This window comes from Notamacropus eugenii, chromosome 4, assembly GCF_028372415.1.
Source record: "Notamacropus eugenii isolate mMacEug1 chromosome 4, mMacEug1.pri_v2, whole genome shotgun sequence".
NCBI classification, from domain to species: domain Eukaryota; kingdom Metazoa; phylum Chordata; class Mammalia; order Diprotodontia; family Macropodidae; genus Notamacropus; species Notamacropus eugenii.
The window spans coordinates 24556656-24573811 of NC_092875.1; the positions used below are offsets into that span (position 1 = coordinate 24556656).

Genomic DNA, 17156 nt, shown 5'->3' on the forward strand with positions numbered 1-17156 from the left:
TAAGTAACAGGCCCCGCCCCACGCGGCAGGCCACGCCCTCCAAGAGTCCTGCCCCGCCCCCTCGCGGAGGCCCCGCCCCGCAGCAGAGAGCGGTGCTCCCCCGGAGGCCGAGCCTTACCCGCGCTCTCCCACACCCAATCCAAAGGTGGCGAAGGCTGGGCGGCGCTCCGGCAGCGGGAGGCGGGGAGCGGGGCCCGGGAGCCCCCAGACCACAGCCCCCTTCTTGTTCTCCCGGTGCCTCGGGATTAGCAGCGCGCCCTCCCTGAACGAAGCGATAGCCGCGGTCACCACGGGCTTCGAGGGCCGCGGAGCATCTTGTGTGCAGAGAGCCTCCGGGGAGCTGGCCATCTCCAGCCACCCCTCCCCAGTCCACCTCCAGCACTGGCTAGCTCTGGGACCCCGGGACTCCCTTAACTGGTCGGCCTCGGTTTCGGCAACAGCAAGACGGGGATATTTACGTTCCGAGCTCGTTCGGAGATTCCGGTCGAAGCTCTTACGCAGCAGGCACTCACTAAAGGCTTGGGCAAGTCCTGGGCAGCGGGTGAGTACCGGGCCCCAGGAAGACTCCTGTTCCTGAGTCCCAATCTGGCTCAGACGCTGCCTAGCTGTGTGACCCTGGGCAAGTCACTTCACCCTGTCGGACTCAGTTCCCTCAGCTGTAAAAAGAGCTGGACAAGGAGATGGCAAACCCTCCAGTATCTTTGCCAAGAAAACCCCAAACAGGGTCAGAGTCTGCGCACGACTGAAAGCTACTATTCCGTGAAATTAAATTGCCCCCTACCAGTATGAGGTGAGATTCAAACCCAAGCCTTGCTCCCATCTCCCTTGCTTCATGTCATCCAGCCTCTGCTTGGATACGAGGATTGGTTGAAGGAACTAGAAGTGTATTCAGATGTCTCACCTTCCACCTGGCAGCGCCCATTTAGGGTTTCTTTGACTTCTCCATCACGCCCCCAAATGTTCCTCCTCAAACCCCAAGTTCGCTTTTGGGTTTTGGTGCTGTCTTCACCCGCTAGACAAGGGCAGGAACTTTCTTTTTCTACTTGTAGCCCCAAGGGCTCAACACACTGCCTGACACCTTCAATACACCTAAGAAATGTTTGTTGATTTGACTGGTAATGTGTAACCTGGAGGGAAACCCAACTACTTAGAGGAAAGTATAACCTGTCAGTAATTGAAAGGGTTTTTGGGAAATCAACATCCTACCCAGAGTCGGGGTGAGAGGGAGGGGCAGAGGTTATCCTTCCAGAGGCTGGTGAGTCTGCTCTCATGGCTAGCAAACCCTGTCTCCTCCTGAAACGTCTCAGATGAGGAGTGGAAAGCTACCTAGGAGATATCGCCTTTCCTCCTTTCGTTTTCAAAGAGGACCTTTATGTTGGAAACAAGACCATAACTGGGCAATCTAGATTCCAACCCCCAAACTTGATAGAAAAGATTTTAGTTCCCGTGGGATGCCAGATGCCTCCCAAATTTTTTTTTTCCCCAGTTTAAATTTTTTTTTATTCTAAACTTAATGAAACAAGCACTTCCATATCAAAGTACAACAGGGTTTCCCCCATTACGCATGAAACTGCAATTCTTTTCTATACAACTTGCCTTTACTTTTAAATTTATAATAAAGTTATAACTTTCTTTTCCCCCCTTTCCATTCCCTTCCATAGACATCTTGAGTACCATTATACACAAATATGTACATGTGTAAAACCATACTACACATATTTCTATTTTCCATTATTTCTCTGGATGTAGATAGCATCTTCCTTCATAGGTCCTTTATAGTTAATCTGGGGGGCAGCTAGGTGGTGCAATGGATAGAGCACTAGTGCAGGAGTCAGGAGGACCTGAGTCCAAATCTCACCTCAGAAACTTTACACTCACTAGCTGTGTGACCTTGGGCAAGTCACTTAACCCCAACTGCCTCATCCGTGAGGCTGGTGATCTGCACAGCCCTCACTCACTCAAAGTCAAGTGCAAGTCATGTCATCATTTCTCTTATGCCATGGTCTTCTTCAGCAATGAAGGATGAACACACATAGTTAATCTGGGTATTTATATTAATCAAAATTATTTGGTCACTAAAGTTGTTCTTAAAACAATATTGCTGTTACTGTATACAATATTCCCTTGGTTCTGCTAATTTTGCTCATTATTTCATGCAAGTCTTTCCAGGTTTTTCTAAAATCACCAAGCTCATAATTTCTTATAGCACAGTAATATTCCATCACAAGCACATACCACAGCTTGCAACAATTCCCACAATTCCCCGATTGGGCATCCCCTCACTTTCCAGTTCTTTGCAACCACAAACTGAGCTGCTGTAGATATTTAAGAACATATAGGTTCTTTTCCTTTTTCTCTATTCATCTTAGGAAACTGGCCTGGAAGTGGTTTCTGAGTCAAAGGATATATAGGCAGTTTTATAACTCTTTAGGTAGAATTCCAAATTGCTGTCCCTGAATTAGTGTTCCAATTTTTACACATCCCCTCCAGTATTTGTCACTTTCCTCTTCTATGATTTTAGCCAATCTGATAGGTGTAAACTGATATCCCAAAGTTGTTGTAATTTGCCATTTCCCTAACCAATAATGATTTAGAGCATTATTTTTCCATGACTATAAATTGTCTTGATTTCTTCACTGGAAAACTGCTTGTTCCTATCCTTTGACCATTTATCAGTTGAAATGACTCATATTCTTACAGATCTGACAAAGTTCTTTATATACTTAAGATATGAGACTTTTATCCGAGAAACTGTCTATAAATCCCTCCCATTTTCTGTTTTCCTTCTAATCTTAGCTAGATTGGTTTTATTTATACAAAATCTTAATGTAAATTAAATTATCCATTTTTCAATCTCCCAAAGCTTTTTAGTGTATCCACAAATTAAGTCTTATAATATGTAATAATATGGTCCACTTTCTTCAAATTTTCTTTGTAATATCTCTTTATATCTAGATCATGTATCAATTTTTATGTCATTTTGGTAAATAAGTGTAAGATATTCAATTTCTGCTAAACAGGCTTTCCAGCTTTTTCAACAGTTTTTACCAAATAAGTCTTATTCCCAAAACTTAAATCTTTATGCTTGTCAAGCACAAGGTTACTACAGTCATTTGCTGCTGTAAATTGTATGTCTACTCCATTCCACTACCTTTCTATTTCTTAGCCAGTACCAGATAGTTTTTATAATTACTATCTTATAACATAGTTTTAAGATTTGGTACTGCTAAACATTCTTTCTTTACACTCTTTTTCATTATTGTCTTTGGTTCTTCCAAATGAATTCTATTACTTTTTCCAACTCAGTAAAAAATTTTTTTGTAATTGGAATGGTATTGAATATATAGATTAATATAGGTAAAATTGTCATTTTTACTGTATTGGCTGGGTCTACCCATTACCAATTAATATTCACCAATTGTTTAAATCTGATTTTATTTGTATAAAAAGTTTCTCATAATTTTGTTCATATAATTCCTGTGTTTTGGCAGGTGTATTCCCAGGTATTTTATACTGTCTAGGGTTAATTTTGAATGGGGTATCTGTTACTATCTCTTCTTGCAGATCCTATATATCTATTTGATATATAGGAATGCTGATTTATGTGGGCTTATTTTATATCTTGCTACTTTACAAAAAACCATTTCAACTAATTATTTAGATGCCTCCTAAATTTCCAGTCTTTACCTCTCTCGACTCCAGTCCTACATGGTTAGCTGCATAATGGGTGTCTCCACCTGTATGCCCTGAAGACATCTCAAATTCATTATGTCCGGAACAGAACTCATCTTTTCCCCCTCTCCCCAAATAAAATTCCTTTTCCTAACTTTCTAAATGCTGACAAGCACATCCATGTTCAAAATCCCAGTCATCCTTGGCCCTTCTCTCTCTCATTTATCCCCCACATTCAGGGTGTTGCCAAGTTGTGTCCATTGACATCACCTTTAGCAGCTGTTTCCTTCTTGAGGCTCATCTCAGGCACTCGTCTCCCCTCACTTGGACTCACTTCTCTTCTCATTGCTTCCTATCTCCCCTATCCAATTCTTCCTTCACTTTTCAAGCTGACATCTCCTGAAGCACGGATGTGACCATGCCTCTCATCTGCCCAAGAAGCTTCAGGGTTCCTATTGCTCCTAGGGAAAAATAGACATTTAAAAGCCCTTGAAAATATGGCTCTAATCTTTTAGGACTAATTTCACATTCTTCTCCCCCATACACACCACATTTAGCCAAACTGACTCAAACTGACTCAGTACGTGTACACAGCCCATCTCCTGCCTTCCTGTCTAGACAAAGGAATGCCCAGAACGCTCTTCTTCCCCACCTCTGCTTCCTTCAAGACAAACACAATTCAAGCCTTTCTAGATGGACCTGTCAGTGTTCTCAAACTTCCCTCCCCCTCAAAAGATGTGTACATACATATTGAGATACATATGTATCTATATCTAGATATATCTATGGAGATCTTCAAATACTTCTATGTTATTGATCACAGTATGTCAGACTTTTGGAGAGCAAGATCTATATTTCTTTTTCTCTATACCCCCAGTGCTAAATCTTAGTGACCAAAGTGGGTAGAACTGGGGGCAGTGGGTAAAAAAAAGAGGCAAATTTACATCTATCCTAAAGAAAATCTGCATAAATCAAGCCACCTCAAATCATAATGGGAAGTCCCCCAAAGTAGTAGGTTCTGCCTTCCTGGAGTTATTTAAAGGGAACCCTTTGTGTTATAGAGGATGGATCAGAGGCTTCCGAGGCCCTTTACAAACTCCCCAATTCTGTAACAGGTGTACATTTTAAGTTCATTTTCCCTCCAGTGATTATGTGGAATAGGGACTTGGTGAAGGGAAGGACAGTTGTGGAGCAGGAGACAGATTGGGTGAGATGGCCCAGCAGGATTCTTTGAGCAGCCAGTGAGCCAGGGCACTTGAGTGCTACACACTATACAAAAGCCTTGCCAGTGCTGAGCCCACTTATGGTACTACAGCTTGGAATCTGGAATTGCAAAGGTCTCCCTCCACCATTAACCAGGTGTTCATAACTGAATGGGTAACTTCTAGTATTTGTGAATTTTAAAAGAGGCTCCCAGGACTGGAATTGAGGTTAAGTGTGTGATGGTGGTAGTGACTCAATAGTAGGAGAGCCTGTGATCAAAGCTTCCAGATGTCAACTCTTGGCTTGGGGCATCGGCAGAAGATGCTCTCCCAGGCATTAGCCTTGTTAGAGCCTCATGGTACCAGTGGATGTTATTAATCCCAGAGAATCTTAAGATTGGAAGCTCTGGTTCTGCCAGGCCCTGAACAGGATGGCTTCTACTACATGCACACAAGCAGTCGTCCTATTTGGAAATCTCCATCAAGGGGGCTATTAGCAAATTCTCCCTCAGGCTGAGCCAAAACTTGCCATGTAGCTGTCTCCATGCACTGCTCTTAGGTCTGCCCTCCTGACAGGTACAACAGCAATCATGGCCCCCCTTCTTCTCTTCTCCAGACTCTTCTTGAACTGATCTGCATTTGGCACGCCTGCCATCCTGCTGACCCCTAGGGCAGTGTTCAATGTTCTCCCTTCAGACGTGGTACAAAAACCAGATCCAGCACAAACATGGTCTGACCAGGAAGCGCCCTAATATTAGAGGCAGAGCTAGGACTGGAACCCCAGTACTCTTACCTTAAGAACAGAGTTTTCCCCATGGAGAATGTACAGAGTGGCAGAGAAACTTCCAAAGACGGCTTTACCACCCATTTTGAATAAGAATTGTGAGTCATGCAGAATCAAATTGTAATTATGTTCACTTGTACAACTTTTTCCAGAAGCCTCTTTCCAGAAACATCACAAATAAAGCCATGACAAACCATGCTTCTCTCTGTGCTGTTAAATCATCACTAGTCAAGAGATCACAGGAAGGTGAGAAACAGTACTCCGGACACATGCTGTGAAAATGTCCTTTTATTCCTATCAATTGTGACAAAATAACATTTTATACAAATAAGTCACCTAGTTCACTTTGGACATAGAGACATTACAATGGAAGAAAGAAAGGTCTCAGGTGGAGAGAGCAGGGAAGAAAGGGAGAGGTATAGACCAGGTCACTGATGCATCTTACATTCTGTGAAAATAGATTTACATGGAAAAAATAGAATTTTACAACTTCAATGAATTTACATGATCCTTTGTTAAACAAGAGGGAAACTCTACTAACCACCAAATCCTTCTTGTACAAAAGAAATGAGTTACATGGAGATGGCAGCAATGGAGTGCCTTAGGTCACTGGGCTCACACTCCTGGGAGGTAATTTCTGCATTTGGGAACATTGGTGCCCAGTATAAGATAAGAACAGATGCTGGACTGCCTTCTGAGCACTCTGCCCCAATCCCTGGGCCGGCTGACCCCCAAAGAGGGTGGATAACACCTACCAGGCTTTTAAGTGTCCAACCTCCCCGGTGTGCCAGTTACAGTTATATGAAAAAGTAACATATCTTGTATGTGTTCTTCAGCAACTGAAAACTGTTCAAATGCTCACTGCAGTAAACACAAATGTGCCCCCCTTCCCGCACATGAAGACCCAACCAGGGGTTGCTTGAGAAGTCCTAAAACACCAACACTGTCATTTGATAACAAAGATCGCTACCTTTTCAAGCTATGAGGTGAGGGTAAGTCACCCAACTTTGGCCCAAATCTGTCTTCATCTGTTCTCAACTTACCCTTCAGCATGTTTCACTTAACAAAGGAGGATCTTCTTTGGAGAAGGGTATCTTAGGCCTGAGGCTCTGTGGGAAAGAACTGGCTGGTGGAATGCTCTAAGGCAAAATACAATGGAAAGGAGGCAAAGGACAAACAAGAGACTCAGATGACAGAATCCACATGATGCCAAGTGGTCCCAGCATGTCTCCTGGAAGGCAACACATCTCAGGAACTAGCCATCACAGGCCATGGGCTTCCCCTGGCACATCTCTGCTTTTCCATTCTTATCATCAAGCCAAGGGCTAGTCTCAAAACCTTAGGAACTTGGTGTCTGGCTTTACTACTTAATAAAGAATTGGGATGTCCTCATCTCAGCTCACTCTAGCTAGAGATTCTAAACTGACTCTCACATCAGATCTCACAGTGGCCAAGTTTCCTAGCATCTCTGGACTCCCTAAGGACATAAGCCAGAGAGTGGACATCAACAGCAGGCTCCTTATCAATGGGGCATGACTTCCTACTTCACTTACAGGGGTTCCCAGAGTCTCTAGTAAGTCAAACGAAGGTTTCTGGGGACAGGGGAGAGTACCAGTCAAACCAGCCCACAGCCTCAAACACCTGTCCTCTCCCACTTCCTGTTCCCAGGGAAAAGTGAACACTGCAAATGGAGAGATCAATGAGAAAGGAAGTCCATTCTAAAACAAAAACCCAGTCTGTTCTGATCCATTTATCCAGGCAAGTGTGATGGAGCACAGTCCCAGGGACACACTGTATGGCTAAAAGCAAGTGCCACGAGTAGTGATATGTATAGCTCCCAAAGTCACCCCTATGAGCACTCTGCTGGAGGGAGAAGAGACCAGTCTGGGTCTGCAGCCCATCGGCACAGCTAAAATGGAAAACCAAAGCTTGTAAGGCAGAAGTAACATCTGCCCATGAGAAAAGGAGAGGAAACCACAGCAAGGATACTGCCCCAGCAGCACTGGGGCAAAGCCACAGGTAAGGCACCAGGATTTCTGCTCAGCTTTCATCTCAGGATCTGTCTCCCCAGCAGGCAGATGGCCACTTCCCTCAATCAGCTCTCAAAAGCCCAGCCTCCAGGCAAGGGAGCCTTTGTGGCAGGGGATAGAGTCAAGGCACAGGAAATGGGCATGGGCAACCCCAGGAAAGACAATCTTGACCCATCCCCATCACCCAAGTTTTAGGGCTCTGGTAAATAGAGGCAGGGACATCCAAGCAAAAGAGCAACCCTACCTTTCCAGGAAGGACCTCTGACCAGTATCAGGGGGCCCCAGAGTTAGAGTGGCTCTCTCAGGGCTTTCTCTGGGCACTTCCACCAGATAGCTTTACACTAGTGCTAATGGTGACCAGCACTGACAACCTGCTTGTTAAAAATCCATGATGTTTTGGTCGAGCACCATAAAACTACCCAAACAACCATCTAATTATTTGCAGCTAAAGAGAAGAACTGATCAATGGAAAAAGTCTGAGTGAGACAGGGGTTTTTCCCAGTGAGATATGTTAAGGCAATCTCTGAGAGGCTGATCTGACCTGTCCCCTCCCCCCCAACCCCAAACCTCACACTCTCTTGTCCAACAGTTAGGGCCACAACCTTTACTTTGGTCTGACTGCTAGGAAAGGCTCCGATAACTTCATTGGAAAATCAAGTTGAGAAGTTTCTTAAGTTCAGAGGACACTCCATATGGACAGTGAATGTCCACTCTCTCTCCTCCAATGTTCCAAGTCACACTATACAGACTAAATCCTTCTTTTAAGATGGTGCTGGCATCTAAGCATAGTTCACTTGACCACAACGGGTTCTGGGAACCTGGATTAATACTATTTTAAGTCTAGACTCAGATCAGATAAACTGGAAACACCATTGTCAAAGTATAAAACCTCTTTGAGGTGGTCAGAATTTTCCAAAATAATACAGTGGGGGAAAGACTGAGTAGCAAGAGGCTGCTCCAGCCTCAGAGTAAACTATTACCCCACAAAAAAAATCAACATATTCTATCTGATGAGATGAAATGAGCACATAAGGCGGCAGAAGCCAAACTGGCCATGGTTTTAAAGCTCCCCCAAAATGAGGACAGGAAGGCACTGCCAGTTTGAAGAGAGGAGTCCTGCCTGGGAATTTTCCCTTTGGAGAGGCTAAGACCGCAATCTGACTCCACGAAAAGACACGAAGCCCAACCAAGGCTCCTGGGAACCAAACAGAAAGCAGGTTTCTCCAGGAAACTAACTCTAGTACCTGGCCTCATGACCCTCCCTTCCCTAGGCAAAAGCCCTTGCCTTGCCCTGTCCTCCTGGTCCTCACAAGCTCCTTTGGGCTGGTATGAGGGCAAGTAGTCAGAAAAGCCTATGCCAGTCAAAGCACTGAGACTGGGAGAGGAGGAATAAGGGAGGCAGAGGCCCCACATGACGACTTCCACAGCAAGGGGACGTCTGCTCAATGAAAGGCAGCTGCTGGATGTCTGGGAAGCCCCCAGGCCTCCCACTTGACCACAGCTCTCCAGGAGAGGGCTCAGCTGAAAAGCAGAAACAAGTGGACACAGCTAAAACCAAGTGGAAATAAACTTTCTTCTTTAAGTGGCTTAAAAAGGCCTTATCCTAACCCGATATTCAACAAGAGAACCTTCGAGATCTAAGGGGCAGCAAGAAGAAAGGAAGGAAAGGAAGCTGGGGGAAGGAAAGAGCGGCCTGCTCGGCGTTTCCCGCAGTGGAGGGGAAGCCGCCGGCCTGCACCACTCCCCCGGGCTGTGGTCGTGGTCGTGGCGCTTGGTCCCTTCCGCACACCTAGTGTGGCTACTGCCCCCCATTGTAGGCATAGTCGGCCTTGTTGTGCATGATCAGCTTGTCGTCCACAAAATAGAAGCTGTCCGATCGAGTCTCGTAAGGGTGCTCCACCATGAGGCGAACTGTGAACGAAAAGGGGGCAGAAGCATGAGAGGTGCCCACAGGCCACAGCAAACACTCCTTCATTCCCACTGCCACAGACATTCACCAATTAGTCTACTGCTGGGGGCCCGTGGCCAGGGCGGTCTCTTCTTGCACCCCCATGTTTAGATAGGTGCCTGGCACCTAAACATTTATGAATGAATGACAGCATCTCACACAATGGACAAAGCACCTCCACAAAGCCTCAGTGAGTTAGATAATGGTAGGAAGTCTCAGTAACACTGCATTAGGTCTACAAGGCACCAGTGGTAGCCCTGTGAGGGAGATAGCATAACAGCACAATTTACAGAGGCAAACTTGGGCTCAGAAAGGTCTGTTCAGAACCCAGGAGTGAGTTAGCAGCAGTTAGGTGCAAGATCTGAGCCTGGCTCTTCTGACTCTACCCAGTGTTCTCTGAGCTGGTCCTGTTCACGAGGGTAGCCTGTCTAGGACCCTCTCCCAACATGGGCTCTCAAGCTGACCCAAGGCCCTGTATTCGGTCCAATATTGGAAGCCATCCCTCCGCCCAGTGCCCTGGCCAGCTCAGAGCTCCCAGGGATGTGAAGCAGTGGAGAAGACAAAGGTCAGAAGCCTCCAAGGCCACAGCCTCCTACTCCTGCAGGGAGCTTGTCTGCTCAGAGAGTCTGGCCTAAGTCATCTGTTGGCTCAGCATGAAGCCTCAGCCACCAGGCTGCTCACAAGCCCCTTCCTTCCTCATGCCAGAGGATGAGGGGAATTAAGAGTGACCACGTCAGTGACCAGGGAGTTAATGTTTACCGATATTTTGAGAGGCCCACATAGAGATGCTATAGTTTGGGCTAATTTGGGCTAATTTTTAAAAGATAAAAACTCACTAGGCAGAAGTTCTTAGAACACACTCAGGACAGTGAACTCTTGTTTTTATTAGCAGATCTTAGGTTTAGGAGGTCTGCACACTATCTCACCTATATCTTCTCATTTGATTCTCAAAACCACTCTGTGAGGTGTTACAAGTACAGAATACAACCACCCATTTTACAGAAATGAGGACTGAGGCTCATTACCTTACCCCCTAGAGCCACCCACTCCTGTCTTCCCAAGGGCACCAGGATCCTCCCAGTCCCTCAGCTGCATATCCCAGGAATCCTCCCGAAGCCTTCACTTTCCCTCCTGTCCTCACCCCATTAACCAGCTATCTCCAGAACACTCTGCTATCTACAAAGAAAAACCAAGGCGATCAGCGTGGGAGCAGTGAATGCAGAGCCGTGGACGTCATCGCTGAGAACTGAGGAATCTTGTAGACTACTGAGCCTGCGGCTGATGGATCTATAGTTATTCAACCTCCTACATACAGTGAATGGAACGCTCATCTTGGGAGTCTGGGAAACCCAGTTTAAATCCTGTCTCAGACACTTATGAGCTATGTGACCCCAGAAGTCATTAGCATTTCAGCCTTAGTTTCCTCATCTGTAAAATGGGGATAACACCAACACCAAGGGTAGGATGTGAAGATCAAAGGGGATAATGTATATAAAGTGCTATATAATTGTTAGCCTCCCCCCACTCTACCCCCCTCCCCCCCCATCTCCCTGACTCCAGTTTCTCTCTTTCCCCTTTTGGTCCTCTATAATGCCAAGGTGACATTCCCATAACAGTGGTCTGACCAGTTACTCCCCTGCTCAGGAAGAATCAGTAGCTACTGATTGTTCCCAGATACAATACACACTGCTTTGTTTGGGTCTAAGGTCCTTTCACAACCAGATTCAGCCCAGTTTTCAGGCATTATTTGGAAGGATTTGAACACAGAACTTCCCTTACTCCAAGGACTCTCAATACCATATCCTGTTCTCTCCAAAATGACAATCAACTATGTTTAGAGCACATTTAACAAAACGAAGCCCATCTTATCAGTAGATGCCTCTGCACACTCTGCCATGACTGGGCCTTCAATGCCCAGCTCAGTTCCACTTCTAAGAGCCTAAGACAGACCCTGATTATCAACAGAATGCCCCATCCCAGGGGCAAAGGGGACCTGGGTCAGATACTTGTGACTAAAACCTGGGATGTCACCTCAAGAGCCAAACTTCTAGGGGGAGACCACACCAAGGCCTCAACTCTGATTTTGGATATTTGTGACTTTACAGCTACTAAAGATGAAGTATTCAGAGTAGACTTGGGTCTGCTAGGAAGAGGTGGCTGAAAGGGCCCGGTCAGGCCCTGTAGTGAGCTGTAGGGCCCTCGGCCAGGCAAAGGCCCAACCTCCTGGCTGCTCTCCCAAGCTCTCCACAGTCTGGGCCCGCCACATCTCTCCAGCCTAATCCAACCTCTCCCCATCCACGTTCATACGGCGCACACTGTACAGTTCACACTGCACATAGCATACTCATTGCCCTTCCTCTGCCTGAACTCTCCTCCCTTTTCCTCTGAGCTCCTGGTCATCCTATGTAGCCCAATTCAGATACTATGTCTTCCTGGAAGTGTGTGAATTCTCGCACAAAAACCTTACCTCCTTCACCACCCTGAGCATTTTGTCCTGCATCTCTAACACACTCAGGTATTACTATGCGTTACAATTCTGTTACTAGACTGGAAGCTCCATGAGGACATCTACTCTTGGTCACTTTCCCAGTGTGGTGCCCAGCGTAACACTTCTGCACATCCCTGCATCCTCCAGGACCCGCAATGGCTCCTTATCTCCTACTCAGCCCAGTCTCCACAACCCCTGGTTGACCATGCTCTGGCCCCCCTCCCTTCCTTATTGGTGGTCAGGCCTAAGTGGTTCATCTTTGCCTGGAGTTCTGAACATGGAGCTGAGGACCAACAAGGGGAGAAGAGCAAAGCAGGGAACTGGGGAGGGGCAGGTAAGCTCAGGGAAGGTGCCGTCATAGCTACTTATGAGCAACTGTCAGACAGAAAGAGGAACTCTGGAAATGTGGCTTTTCCTCATCTTCATTCTACCCCTCAACACAGGGAACAGCCAAGGGAATCTTTGTGGTCAAACCCTAACATTCCTCCCATTTGTCCAATGACAAACAAGGAACAGACCCAACAGAGAAGGAAGATCCTTAGGACAGACAAGGCACCTGCTGTGTGGCTGGAGGCAATTCAATCTAATCCAGCCAACATTAATTAAGCACCTACCAGGTGTAAGGCAGAGGTAGCTAGATGGCTGGGTGGGTACAGGGTTGGGCCTGGAGTCAGGAAGACCAAATTCAAAGACAGCCTCAGATGCTGACTAGCTGGGTGAGCTTGGTCAAATCACTTGGCCTCTCTCTGCCTTAATCCACTCAAGAAGAAAATGGCAACAAGCCACTGCAATACCTTGGCCAAGAAAACCCCATGGACAGTATGGTCCATGGGGTCAGGAAGAGCTGTACATGACTGAACAACAACAGGCGCCAGGCATTGGGTCAAGTGCTTGGGAGACCAAGACAAACCCACAAGAGACCTGACCGCCAAGGAGCCCAGCATACGTGCAGATATGGTGAACACAAGTTAGAAGAGAAGGTGCTCCAGGAATACAGGAGAAGAGCATGGCAGAGGGTGGGAGGTAGGTCAATGAAGACTTCATGGAAGCTGAGCCTTGGAAAGGTGGGGACGAGAAAAACCTGCACTGGGAGGAGGATGGCAAAGAGGAAAGGGCATGTCCACTCGGGCTTATTACAGCAAGTGACTTCACTCCAGGCCTCACTTCCCTCACATGTAAAATGAAGAACTTGGATTTACAAGAAGGAAGGAAATACATACTGACATCCTCGGAGAGCTGAGGAAACTCATAGATATGTTCACATGTGTTCCTGCTACTGGGGATGCAGAAGCCAAAATCAAAGTCAAAGTTTTTCAGCAAACGCTCCCGGAAATAGTGCCGTTCAATCATTCGGAAGTTGGACACTGGTTTGTCTCCTACAGTGAACTCCACCCTGAAAGAGAAACCTCTGTAAGCAACCCCCTCTCCTCCCTTAGGGCTCCTTTCTACTCAAGCCCCAGCCTAAGACTGCAGGAAAGAGGGTGCAGAGTGCAGTGAGGCCCTCCCACTAGGGACCCGTTACTCACGTAGCACCAACCGTTCGGAGTCGGAGAAATGCGGGCGTGAACTGATACCGAACAAAACGTCCTGCACTGGTGTCTATCTCTCCGCCTTCCTCCTCCTCCTCCTCCTCTTGGTCTGAAAGAGCACAAAAAGGCAAGAGAAAAAGGAGACAAAATGAGTGAGGACCAGTTGATAAGTGAAGGTAAAAGATGACTGTGTCCGGGGCAAAGTTAGCTCAGTCAGGGACAACGCAAAAGTGGCTAGGGTCACGGGCTTGACTCTCAGGTGAGTCATAGGTCTGATTTTGTCCCTTGGCCACAGACTGCCCTCCACTGGTGACCCATGATTTGGCAGCCAGAGTCACGAGTGGAAAGGAAGAGCAGGTGAGACAAATCAAAGCTCCACTGTGGCATCAATTTCACAGAGAATAGCTGGTCCTCTCATGACCAGAAAGCATCACCAGGAAGTAACGGTGAGGCAAAGTGTTAGGTGCTGGGCAAGCACCTACCCAGCAGGAAACCCGCCATAAAGGTAAGAGACCAAGGAGTAAACTGGCACTCAACTTCCAGGAAAAGTTCCTCCAGGCCCAGGCTGACACAAGGCATGGAGCAGGGCTCTAAGGGGGCCTTCACCCACCCCATTAGCTATCAGATTACAGAAGCCTCATTGAAAAACATGAAGCTCCTAGACAGCTAGACCCTACCTCACAAGGTCCCAGGGAGGACCAACACAAGTGAGGAAGTACCTTGGCAGGACCCCAGGCTGGGGGAGTCTTAACAGCTGCAGGGGGGATGAAACCTGCAAATGCCTTAACCCAAGCACACCGTGAAAAAGAGGGGTACCCAGGCTATGTCCTTAAGCCTAGGGAGTTCCCATGTTGGGCTAATCCTGAAGAACCAAGGGTACCCTAAGATGATCCCAGGAGCTTCCTGGGGCTTCACTGGGAGGCTGGAGAGCTGGGATATAAACTTGGATTCCTGGGGTGAAAAACAAACCCTGCAAACATCTTGGGGGAAGAGAGCAAAGGAAAGCCTTTCCAGAAATATCATTTTGAGAAGCACAGCCTAATTTCAAACACTACCCTGACTACCATGTGACAATAGGGGCCTGGGGACTTGATGCTGTCATGTCCAGCATATGACAAGCATCCCAACACTGTGCGACTCTGGTCACCTTATCAGGAACCACCAGATATTCCCAAATGGTGAGGAATTAAACAGGAGACAACAACAGCAGATTCTACCAGCATTCATGGCCCTAACAGCCCAACTTTCCCCAAAGGACAGAGAAGCAACTGCCTCCAAGGATGAAGTGACTTACCTGAAGCAGAAGGTTTGGCAATCTCAAAGAGCACCGTCCCTGTTTCCAGATCACGAATTTTAAATCGGGTAAAATCAATACTGTAGATGTTGTCCTCAGGTTTGCAAAGATAATCTGAAAAGGAGAATTTCTAGGTTCCTAAATCCTCCCCTCCCTTCTCCTTCCAACTATCCTATTGATAACATTTACAGGCTCCAGAGTAGGATTCGAAACCATGGAATCCAACCCCCATATTTTATAGAGCAGGAAATGAAACCCTGGTTAAGGTCAAGTGACTTGCCCCAAGGTCACACAGAAACTTCCTCAGCTGAGCCTGTGTCTGCACTACCAACCCAGAGCTCTCCTTACATCACTCAGCCTCCTAAAGCTCTGATTCAGCCTCTAAGACACATATCAAATGTAATCAGAAATAGAAGTAGCACTGAAAGACAGAGAGGACCAGAAAGCCTGGACTGGCCATAAATGCCGGTCTCACCAAAACTGGCTACTGTAAAGATCTCACCGGAACACAGACTTCTCACAATCTTTGCTCCAAACAGCAGCTCTCAACTGGAATGTCCTGACCAACCAGAGGCAATTTGAAAAACCCATGCTGGCATTTAAAAGTCTGCGTTGATTTTCAGGATTAATGCAGTACTTACTCCCTAAAGAGCCGCTTTTCCTCTTTTAAAGTAAAGGCTCTTACAAATGGCTCAGAAATGGTCCAGGGTGAAGTCCTCTCCGCCCGCGTGGAGAAGTTCCACAGCCTGGGCTGGTCACCGGGGCTGGTCCCCTGGGCAACTTGTCCTGGGACCTCCTCCTGGGCTTCCTTCAGCACTTCATCCGGGCTGCGTCCATGAGCTCACAATCTCCTTTGTACCTCCCCCCAGAGCCAAGGGCAGCCCTGCACATGTCCAGGAGGGGCCTTGCAAGGGCGCTAAGAACAAGACCACAGTGCCTCAAAGCGGGCAGTGCCCTCACCTGACCCGGAGGACGGGCCTCTGGGGACGGAACTACCCAAAAGGATGCGCAGCCCGCTCACCTGCCCCAGCGCTACCCCCTTAACTACCCAAGAAAGGCAGCCCCTCCCCTGCCCTGGGCAAAGGGCCGGAGGCAGGAGCGCCGGCACCCCCGAGGGGCACCCCGGCCCCCTCGTTCGCACAATGGAGGGGCAGACTGCCAGTGTGAGCACGGCTCCCAGCCCGGTGGAAAGGGGCACGGGCACGCGGACACCGCCGTGCCCAGCCCTAGGGGAAGCTGTCACCAGGACGTGCACTCAGAGCCCCGTCCCACCCGGCCGGCCTTCCCGGGGGCCTCCCCGGCCAGGCCTCGGTCCTGGGGGCGCACGGGGGGCGACTCCGCCGTCGGGGGCAGAATCCAAGGGAGCGGCGGTGGGAAAGGGAAAGGCAAGGCCTGGCCTTGGGACCCCCGGGACCCCCGGCCCCACGCGGGGAGGGGGAGGGGCCAGGTCTCCGTCCTCGGCCTCGGCCGCGGCGGAGGAAGGGACGGACCGGGAGAGGGGCGGTCCGAGAGGTCCGGGGCGGATTCTGCTCTGGGGGGGCAGGGGGGCAAAGGGGCACCGGGCGGGGCAGCGGCGGAGCCCGTGGGGGAGGGGCGGCCGTTCGGCGGGGGAGGGGCGGCCGTTCGGCGGGGGAGGGGTCCGAGCCCCGCGGCGCCCCCCGGCAGGGCCGTGCACTCACTCTCCGTGACGCGGCTGAGGCGCAGGACGTGCTCCGGCCGGATGGTCTCCAGGGCCAGCAGCTCCTGCTCGGTGACCGGCGGGACCCGGCGGGCCTCGGGCCTCCCCGAGCCGCTGCCGCCGCCGCCGTCCGCGGGGTGGTGATGGGCGGCGGACGGCGGCTGGCGCCGGGCCTTGAGGCGGTTCAGGACGCCGCCGCCTGGCTTCTTCTTCTCGTCCTTGGTCCCCCCCAGAGCGCCGGGCCCCGGCCCCGCCGCCGCCGCCGCCGCCGCCTTAGGGTTCGAACCGCTCATCGCTCCGCCGCCAAGATGGCCGCCGCGCCGCCGCCGCCCCCACAGCGCCGTAACTATGGAGAGCGCCAGGGGGCGGGGCCGGCGTGGGGCGGGGCCTGGATCGGGGCGGGGCCTAGCTCGGGGGCGGAGCCAGGGAGCCAGGAGCTCGGTCTCGGCCCGCCCCACGTGCCTCCGGTCCAGGGAGCCCGGCGCTCTCAGGGGGAGGGCCGAGGCCGAGGCGTGACCTGGAGCTGCCCAA

At 49.1% G+C, this 17156-nt stretch overlaps 1 protein-coding gene and 1 long non-coding RNA gene across 2 annotated transcripts; one reads left to right on the forward strand and one right to left on the reverse strand.

Annotated features, from left to right (window-relative positions):
• Positions 1-23: 23 nt before the first annotated feature.
• Positions 24-5856, forward strand: LOC140499172 (uncharacterized). Its single transcript, XR_011965295.1, has 2 exons — positions 24-790; positions 5491-5856. It is a non-coding gene; the product is annotated as an uncharacterized lncRNA (long non-coding RNA).
• A 75-nt stretch (positions 5857-5931) lies between these two features.
• UNC119B (unc-119 lipid binding chaperone B) lies at positions 5932-17101 on the reverse strand. Its single transcript, XM_072600255.1, has 5 exons — positions 16627-17101; positions 14948-15061; positions 13651-13762; positions 13345-13517; positions 5932-9599 (listed from the first exon to the last, which is right to left on the reverse strand). The coding sequence occupies exons 1-5, from the start codon at positions 16916-16918 to the stop codon at positions 9487-9489; spliced, it is 804 nt and encodes a 267-aa protein (XP_072456356.1). The 5' UTR covers positions 16919-17101; the 3' UTR covers positions 5932-9486.
• Between the last annotated feature and the right edge of the window lie 55 nt (positions 17102-17156).